General features: G+C 33.0%; 1 protein-coding gene across 1 annotated transcript; it reads right to left on the bottom strand.

Moving 5' to 3' along the window:
* Nucleotides 1-381: 381 nt before the first annotated feature.
* On the bottom strand, nt 382-4,862 carry LOC143601967 (signal peptide peptidase-like 4). Its single transcript, XM_077079234.1, has 14 exons — nt 4,565-4,862; nt 3,488-3,646; nt 3,307-3,418; nt 2,818-2,937; nt 2,580-2,731; nt 2,264-2,446; nt 2,157-2,191; nt 1,912-2,074; nt 1,768-1,821; nt 1,513-1,605; nt 1,282-1,424; nt 1,136-1,206; nt 976-1,059; nt 382-806 (listed from the first exon to the last, which is right to left on the bottom strand). The coding sequence occupies exons 1-14, from the start codon at nt 4,727-4,729 to the stop codon at nt 697-699; spliced, it is 1,644 nt and encodes a 547-aa protein (XP_076935349.1). The 5' UTR covers nt 4,730-4,862; the 3' UTR covers nt 382-696.
* Nucleotides 4,863-10,136: the final 5,274 nt, after the last annotated feature.

Below are 10,136 nucleotides of genomic sequence, written 5' to 3'. Positions count from 1 at the left end.
ACGTCAACTCTCAAATATCACATCATCAATTATTTGATAAACATTTGTTTATTTAAAAAAATGACATACAAAAATTGAACCCGAAACTTTTGGTTTTGTAGACAAGCGTTCCTTCCATAATACCATTACACCAAAGTGTCATTTTATAGACTTCGGTTTTAAAATAACTTTATATGTATAATGTGTATTCTTTTAACTATAGGCCCATGGAAAAGTAGGCCCTGTACAATTGGCCACCCCATACATGGACCCGGCCGGCCCTGACTCATCGATGACAGATAATAGATTTTGATCTTGAAAGTTGAAAACGAGATTAGAAACATCCAAAATGTTTGCTTTGATTCGAGTTTCAACCCAAGAGATATGATACAATAACAAATATTAAACTCACTGACGTTTATATAAATACTGCTCTAAGATTTTCTATCTACATTTCACGATAAAAGGAGTAACTACAAAAGGTCAATACGTCTTGTATGTAACAAAACAAACACATAACGATATACAACTTTTACCACAACAGGTACAACTTCTTAACGCATCGACCACTCGAGATTAGATGGTTTCTGCTAAGAGTAAGACTTGTGCTGCGAATCACACTTGGGGGCAAACTTGTAGTTTATTGTTCAGAAAATAGATACGTAATGCATTAGTGAATTGTACTTGCAGTTAAAGTTGTACCTTGTTCAGGGTTTTTTACTCGTCAGAGGATTGAAGCCGCACATGCGGGCAAATCTTGTCGGGCACGCCTTTTGTCCATAAATGTCTTAGGTCGCCTCGTTTTGTTCCTAATGTTATAAACGTGCCTGAAAATATGACATCACCCAAATTTAATATAAATTATGTAATCATAATAAAAGTAAATAAAAATTTGGAGTTAACAACCCGCAAACATGACACATTTAACAACCCTAACTTCGACCCATTACCCAACCGAACGCTCCTTTTGACACCTCTAATATTCAGAGAACCTACCAACTGTGAAAGGGACGATGTAAAGCAACGCTGGTTGACCATGTCCATCCATCAAGTTCAAGGCTACATATGTAACAAGCAAACCTGCATTTTTATATAGGAGTGATTAATATTTGAAAACCGTAGAGCAAATTAACCACACACGTACGAGTTTTCTTACCTAATCCGTAAGCAACCATTGTCCATAAGAAATACCCCTCTCGAAGGGTCTTGTTGGACAGCCAATCATACCTTTTATGTGAAAATACAACATAAGTTTAATCATTCATTCATTTGGATACAACACGAAAACGAAAATGTTCAAACCTTAGAGAAAATGCTACTAATAATCCGGGTAAAATTATATCACCAAATCCAATGATACTGTAGCCTCCCCAAGGATCAAACATCCTTGGAATTTTAAGTAGCATGGGAATACCGTCTTCTCCACTCTTATCACCACGTGCCACCTGTATCGAAAAATAATAATAAGAAACAGTCACGGTGTCCTGATAACTGAAAATTAATAAGTTTATAATTTAAAATCAATAAACTCACCACTATCATCACACTTTCTTTGAAAATCCGTTTGGAAAGAAACACCCAGAAGATGTCGTACAGGAATGCGCAACTCAGGAGAACTGTTCCCACCTAAATTCATCAAATAATAATAAATTATTAACAGTAGATTAGATTAACATATTTAGATACACAGGTAAAAAAAATTTATGTTTTTAAGCATCTTATTAGATTTAATATTAACAATGAAAACCCAATGATACTAACTGAAATGAAAACATGGAATAGCAATACCTTAAGATTAGGCACTTGTATTATCTGGATTACTGTGATTATCAACGCAACACCCTGATTTACCATAGAAAAATAATTACAATTCTGTATAATGCCATTATTTCATCAATTGCAAGTCAAAAATCGATACATAATTGATCTTACAAGTATATCTTGGCCAATCCAAGCGAAGTGGTGTCGGCGGTAAACAGCCCATAAAACCGCGCACGCCACACAAAATGGAGAAACACCAAGTGTCAAATACGACACACCTCCTAAAAACGGGATCTTGATAAATGATTTTGCAGCCTTCTCAAATATCCTGAAACTGCATTTTTTAAAATCGTTAGTTAGACTTGAAAGATAAATTAAATTCTCATATAACTGTTATATGTGGAATGTATATATACCATGCTAATAAAGCACCCAGGCACGTTTGCAGACCCTGAGAGAGAGAAAAAAGGAGCTCATTTAATTCATTAAAGATGATCAAATCAATGAAAATAGCATACGTTACCTCGGCCCCACCAATGGCGAAGAGGACAACCAAAACCTCGATGAACACGTATGACATTTTCTTGTAAAGCAAAATTAAGAAACATGATGCAACCGCAATAAACACAATTGCTGACGTGGTGGTGATCTCCACCACCCCACTTGAATACGAAGCCTCCGTGCTCAAATATTCATCAAATGCATCCTGTGAATTTCAATATTAATCAATAAATTCAGATTTACTCTAGTGAACTTAAGGAATGGTACATAGACATATGATAACTGCAAAAATATAACCCAGATCAACCATTTATAAATAAACGGGTCAATATTGCCACCTTTAAAAGTTTATCCTGCTCAATAGCTCCTTCCCTCGCACTCCAGGAAGACCAGTAAGACGCACATAAAATGGTACCGACAGCCATAAGCCATAAAAACACCTCAGCAACATCTACCAATGGGCGTTTTGGAGAGTATAGCTGCACAGAAACTGAGAAAAGAACAAGCGAATTTCAAATTAATTTAAGGTAGTTTTTCTTAATTAATAACTTTAATAGAATGTTATATGAACCCTACCATTTACTTTCTTCTGGAGACTCTGTTTCAAGCTTTCACCGGCATCTTGTGGAAGCATCACTACTGGGATGCCAATATTAACATCAGGTTCATCGTCTTCACACACCATCTTAAACAATTCTGTAGAAAAAAAATGCATGATTAGCTACACCATTACAAAATTTAAAAACTTTCAGTTGTATCCTTATTAATAGTAGATATTGTATTATACAGCAATCATAATAACCTAAAGTAGCAAAGTAACGGTCAAAACAATTAAACTTGTTTACCCGATGACCACTTACATTACTTTTTTCTTAAGTTCTTATAAAAAGGGAAAATGTTAAATACGAATAGAAAACTATATTATTATAATGATAATCTCAAGTTTAAACAAAATGATTTATAAGGTCATACACTTGAAAAGAACACATAACCGACTTTCAACCAGTTTCCTTATTAGGTAAATTTTTATTGGATTTAGATAATAGCATAAACAAATGACTATACCTGTGCGATTGTTAATAATGAGGATTGCTGAAGCACCAGCAGCTTCAGCAACATTTGCCTTGGTTGTAAAACTACACTTCCCTCGGTGCACAAGGATAATTTCACCAGTAAGCTAAACAAAATTACAGTTGTCAATGAACCGTTTACAAAAGATACAAATATATATTAAATTTAAACAAACCTTATTTTTAGGTGTTGTGCAACAATCAGTAGGATCTGCAAGAGCAATCCTGGTTTTATGAGCATCCTTCTCCTTTGACTCCAAAGTGAGACCAAACCGAGCACCAACGCCTACAAATTCATCTTCTTCGTTATCATTAATCCATGTCTGAACTTTCACCTGTTACACAATTATAATTGAGCATCATGAAGCCCTAAAGAAGAACATAACAATTCATCATACCATCAAAAGCTTTAATAATTTAAAAGTTCCAGTCAGTTAGTACTTGAACCAAATTTTGTGTACAAAACATCATAACCGCATTTTAAACAAATATGCATAATTGCATATCACACACCACATTTTATCATGTTTTGCACATAAAATTTGATTTTTGGCAACTTTATCATGTTTTAATAAAAAAATACAATATTTGTAAATTTTTGGCAACTTTATAATATTTTAGTAACAAAAATATATAATTTATAAAATTTTGTCAACTTTATCATGTTTTAATAAAAAAAAGTTGAGAACTTTATAAAATTTTGGCAACTTTATCATGTTTTAATAAAAAAAGTTTGAGAATTTTATAAAAAATTTGGCAACTTTATTATGTTTTAGTAAAAATATATGCATTAATTAAAAATTCTATAAAATTTTGGCAACTTTATCATATATTAATGAAAAACAGTTAAGAATTTTATAAACTTTGGCAACTTTTATTTCACTACATATGTAATATTTATCGCGTCCCTAAACAGTAGCAGATAGCCGTATACCGTTTCTAAACAACTTCGTATACGTGTTTGGAAAAAGTAACTTGATTAGCTATCGTATCGTGTTCATGTCTATCACCACAAGTAATCGTGTCTTGTTCATGTCTAGCACCACAGGTAACCGTGTCTTATCGTGTAGCGTCCGACCTGTTACGCTAGCCCTAAAATCACACCAATAACTACTTCACACACAAAATCACATACCTAATTTCACTTTCTCATTACACTGACTAACTTCTACTATCACAATTTCAAAACCCTAAAAACTATATATTACCAAAATTCCAACTAATTAACAAACAATTACAAGATCAACAATTACCAGAACGAAATTGTTGTCACAGCCAGGCCGTGTAGGGGCTTTATCGTCATGGTGAACAATATCGCCGGCGTGTGCGTGATACGCGCCGGCAATAAGTGAAATTAAAACCACGGCAAGTAGAGTTATGGTTGGTTTAGCTGATAGTGTTGCTGTTGATGGCTTCATTGATGGATTGTGAGTTCAGAGATGAGTTGATTTGAGAAAATTAAGGGGTTTTGTTGGTCATTAGACGGCGATGAAAACGGCACGAAATGGGTAGACATATACGTACGTATCAAAGCGCGTGAATATGTTATTATTATTATTATTATTATTATTACTGACACGACTCGAAACCAGACTGATACGAACTTAACATGAAAAAATATTAGTTTTGGTTTGCTGACACGACTCGTTTTCTTAAACATTATTATTATTATTATTACTGTCACGGCTCGAAACCAGACTGATACGAACTTGACATGAAAAAATATTGGTTTTGGTTTGCTGACACGACTCGTTTTCTTGAACATTGTCAAACTAAACTTGACAAATTTAAAAGATAGGTCAATTTGAATCCGTCATGATAAAAAGTGGATCGACATGTTAATCCGTTTAAGAATTTTAAAGAAGTTAATATTTTTAAGTTTAAAAGCAAAATAATTTAATTTATTTTTAAGCTACTTTTGTATACTTTTTACTTATAACATTTTTATTTTTATTATTTCTAACTATATAGTCTCTTGTTATTTTTATTCGTTTTTTCTTATCTTGAGTTAAATATGTGAACCTAAATTTGTTAATTGATAATAAGAGATAAATAAACAAAAACAAGTAAACATATCATAAAATTATATAAAACTTGATTCAATTAAAAAAAAATCATAAAATATTAACAAGTTTTATAGGTATTACTCATAAAATCATTAAGAGTAATTAATTGTTTAATTTATTACTAAGTCAATAGGTATTACTCATATTTGTATATGAACGTAAAATGGGTTGACCCAAACACGACATGACACGAATAAATATATATCTTGGGTTAGGGTTGAAGAATCTTAACACATTAACTCGCCAACCCGAGACCATCCATCACTTGTGTCACTTTTGGTGAATTATGACAATGAAAATTTTGAGCTAGACCTTGTGCAAGAATGTTAATTCGAATCCCGATTTCACCCGGGTTTTCGTTTCATCGTGTGTTACGTCAGAAATTTATGCTCTTGTGGTAACACAACAACTGTCAAGTGACAGTCGTCGATATAGTTTCTCAGTGGCACGCCCAAGCCTAAAACTCTGAAGCCATAATGGACCCGGTTAAGACAACATAGTCTGATCAGAGTGAGACAACGAGACTCTCTAAATTTAAAAAGTATGTAACTAAAATACAGAAAAATCATTGTTCTAGAAAAAATAATATAACACGAGTCAATGGCATGTGTTTTGAATAGTATGTTGAAGTGAGTGGTTATGTGTGTACTCAATTAACGTTACTTGTGACAAGGATGGTTGTGGTTTATAAACTAAGAACAAAATAAGTATTCAAAGACATTTGAGTGGCGTGTCAATCATGTAACTTTGATGTATAGATTCTTATGATCGTGTTCTCTTGTTATTTTAGGAGTTTAAACCTTTTTAAGATATGTTTGACACTTGGATAATATAAAAAAGAGCAACTTTACTTGATTTTTTAAAAAAATTTGTTATAAATTCATCACATCAAAGAAAAAGGTCAAGCATTTTTTTACTATATAAGTTAACATCTAATGTATACTAAAAGGTTTCTTAGGTAAAATTTTCTTTTACGTAACATGTTGGATCCATTTGGCTTGATTTGAAGATCGAATAAGTCAAACATCGCAAAAGAGTCTATTGTTTAGATGGAACAAATGTTTGCAAAAACGCTATTGTATGTTGATGCTCAGAATGAGATTCTACATAAGCAAAGGCAAGCCTATCTCTGGTTATAAATCACAGGTGCTAGAAATATATGGTTATAAATCGAGTTAAGTGTCATTTTAGTATTCGTAGTTTATCTAATTACGCAACTTTAGTACCGCTTTTGATTTTATTGCAAATGACTACTTCATTTTTCTGGAACTTTTCATTTGAGTCCTTTTTCTAACCCCGTCAATTTTGTCCATTAATTTAGGGGTAAATTGGTAATTTCATTAATTTATATATTTTCACTTTCGAGCTAAGTGTCATTTTCATACATTTTGTTTGTTCAATTATCCACCTTTAGTACCTTTTTATAATTTATTTCGACTGGATATTTGGATTAATTTGGATCATAATCAAACTAAAAGAGACATTACATATCACATATTGCAACTAAAAGGTCACTAAAATACATGATTTGTAAGTAACAAGGAGATAAAACAAACAATCCCAAACACCCCTCAATCGTTCCTAAACAATAAACGTCCTGCTCAAATTTTGAATTCGTGTATTAATTTTAGCTCTAACAGACTCATCCCAAAGGAAATTGAAGTAATCGTCTATCTCTCCTATATCTATAGATAGATATATTCGACGATCTCCACTTACAAGTTGCAACTATAAACACAATACGTAACCTCTTCCTTTTTCTTACAAGTATTAATTTCCTTTTTTAAATCCTAATGCATTTTCTCCCAAAATATAAGTAATTAGATCATTTCTTTCCCTTTTCATTAAAGATAGGATTCTTCTTCTAGACTTAAATAATTACAGCCCAACAATTATTTATTTTTGTTAATGTTACATTCTTATCTTCATATATAAAATAAAAAGATTCAATTACAATAAAAAAAGTGGATAAGCGGACAACAAGCTATGTCGCTACCCCAATTTTTCAGTTATATACATACACAATTATATTTAGCTGAAATTTCGCTTGAAATCGCTGGTTTTTGCAAGATTCCCATGCGGAACCGTTGATTTTGGTCAGAATCTTGCTGGAAACCGCTGATTTTGGTCGGAATCTTGCCGGAAACCACCAATTTTGGTCGGATTTAACCATTGACCGATTAATTGGCCGACTAGCTCAAAGTTAATCAATGAAGTGAGGACTAGCGATTAATTGGTGACTAGTTGAGCTTTTTGCAGCACTGCTCATTCCAATCATCTCTAGTACTTATTTTCACATTAATATTATCATGTTTTATATTCTCTTCACTTGAATTGCTTGAATTTCCCAAGCTATAACTTTTAATATTAATATTGTTGTTTAATAAGACTAATCCTATAATTAAGAAAGTTAGTTCATTAATAGATTGTACTTGATGAGTTAATGATTGATTCTCTTTGTTAAGGAGATCAGACTTAGATGAAAGTGAATCATATACAACTAGCTTTCAACATGTTGTAATATTTCTTTAATTGCTTTGATTTCCATCGAGCTCACTTGTTTTGAAACCAAGCCAAGATCTTTAGTAACTTGTAACTTCTTACGGGGGTTCAAGTTTGGATTCAAATCGGAAAATTGTCTCGAGTGACTTAATATGCTGATTGATGAACCGTCTTTGGATTTTGTTATTATTGTTGTCGGATAAAGAGTTGTAGAAGGTTGGGAAACATTCTGAATCTAACATCGGCATTTTTTTCGTGAAATGAAATTTACAGTAAAAAAATTAACAAAAAAATCTCAAGTCTTATTTCTTAATAATAATTATTAATTATGATGTCTCGTTTGCCTAATGTTCTCACTTTGTTACATGTCCATTTTTTTCCAACCCACATGAATGCCATGAGACTTATTTCTACACCCAGATAAATATAAAATATTGAAATATTTCTAAACTAAATAATAATAACTTATTATTCTTTTAAATATTTCTTCGTTATTATTAAACGGGTATCGGATAAAATAAAATTCGGGTCATGGGGTGCGTTTGACAAGTTTAGTGGTGTGTGTTTGCCTGTTTCCTATAAGATGTAGCGAGTGGTCGTGTGTACTTAATTGACGTTATAATGACAAGCATAGTTGTATGTTGAATACGGTATGCTTATCTCATCTCGGGTTAACTTATTCTACAATGTCTTCTAAATCTATGAAATGTATAAAGACATAATTAATCGCAAAATATAGCACAATGCCGAGTAACAAACACAACGTCGATAAACAAACACAATGTCAAGAAAAAAATATATAGTGACGAAAATAAACAAAAAATACAATGATAAATAAAAAGACACAATGCTCTGAACAAATATTCTAAAATCTAAAAGCGAAAACCTAAAATTTAATAACGTAGAGTTTGACGTGGCGGTTCCAATGCCGCTTGATTAAGTTCAATCAGAATTCGTTTGATATCATTTCTACGACTTCCTATTTTCAGATGACTATGTTGTTTAACTTAACCCATCTCATATAATGGCACGTTAATCATGTGGCTTTGATGTTTAGAGGCTTAAACTTTTTTTAAGATATGTTGACATTTGTTATAACTTCATCTAGTTAAAGAAAAATGTTCACCTGCTTGACTGGTATAAATTTTCATCTAATGTAATACTAAAAGCTTTTTTTAGTTAAGGTTTAAAAAAATGTATAACTTTTAATATAAAAAGGTTAAACGATGTAAAAAAAAGTATATGTTTTAAATGTGAGACACCTTTTCCTTAAATGGAGACCGTAGGTGTCGGGTGCTTCTTTTTTTTTTCAAACTTGGTTTTGTTTTGTTTGGAGTTGTACGAATTGTGATTTACCACATATCTTTGTTGATGTTGAAGTATCATTGTAGTTTTTATAATGTGCAAAATAGTCGTTAGTGGCTAAGGATGTGTAAACATAAACAAATAAAGTATATCTAATATTTTAGCATAAGTTGATATTTTTATTTTCTTAAAGATAGAAAAATGCATTTCATATTTTATGATCATTTAGCACTAACACTTTTCATTTTGTAAGTATCTAAGTAATTAAGATTTCTCATACTAAACATCAAATGAGAAAAAAAAAAGTTTGCAACCCCCTAGTCGTACCCTCGGTCACACTGTCAAAAGTCAAAACAAAAGGATTCAGTAACTATCGAAATAATAAGATCTCTTCACGTTATCTCTGATTTGAATTGGGGAAAATGATTTAATTGTAGTCTCTTGCCTTGCCCCTTGACCAAAACATATGTTAATATGTTGTTTTTTCCAAGGGTAATTGAAAAGGTAGGTCCCAGCAGAGCCCAGTTGGACCCGTAAGACTCACCTCAAAGAGGGACGTCTGCGCAGTTGAACCTGCAAAACTCACCTTCAACAGGGACGTCTGCGCAAAGGCTAAACTCGCAAGACTCCTTGAAGAGAGACGTCTGCGCAGAAACCAACTGGATCCGCAGGACCCACCATGCTCAGAGACGTGATGTCCTTACGCGCAGTACGCAAGCTGTTCCCGCGGGAAAAGCCTCTCAATGGTGAAGTACTCCGCCTGTTCCCGCAGCTGCGGATACAAGCCATCAGGGAAGGCTACCCGCGCAGCAAGGCTACACGCACAAGGCACTTAACTCTTAAATAATTCAGTAATGTCACCTGAAGAAGGAGTGAGCAAGCCGGGAACACTCCCGCACAAATGAGCCAGTCCGTACGATACTGGAGGATCTTTTGTACTGTACCTGACGAG

This window comes from Bidens hawaiensis, unplaced genomic scaffold, assembly GCF_021521415.1.
Source record: "Bidens hawaiensis isolate Kalapana, Puna unplaced genomic scaffold, B.hawaiensis_p1.1 tig00057703_1, whole genome shotgun sequence".
Taxonomy (NCBI): domain Eukaryota; kingdom Viridiplantae; phylum Streptophyta; class Magnoliopsida; order Asterales; family Asteraceae; genus Bidens; species Bidens hawaiensis.
Note: the sequence above shows the minus strand (reverse complement) of the source record. Positions and strands in the feature narration are given on the sequence as shown.

Coding starts and splice junctions, on each gene's coding strand:
- LOC143601967 (XM_077079234.1), bottom strand. CDS start 4,729: ATGAAGCCATCAACAGCAACACTATCAGCTAAACCAACCATAACTCTA. Junction 2,192..2,263: donor TCGCCATTGGTGGGGCCGAG/GTAACGTATGCT, acceptor TCTCTCTCTCAG/GGTCTGCAAACGTGCCTGGG. Junction 807..975: donor CATCGTCCCTTTCACAGTTG/GTAGGTTCTCTG, acceptor TCATATTTTCAG/GCACGTTTATAACATTAGGA.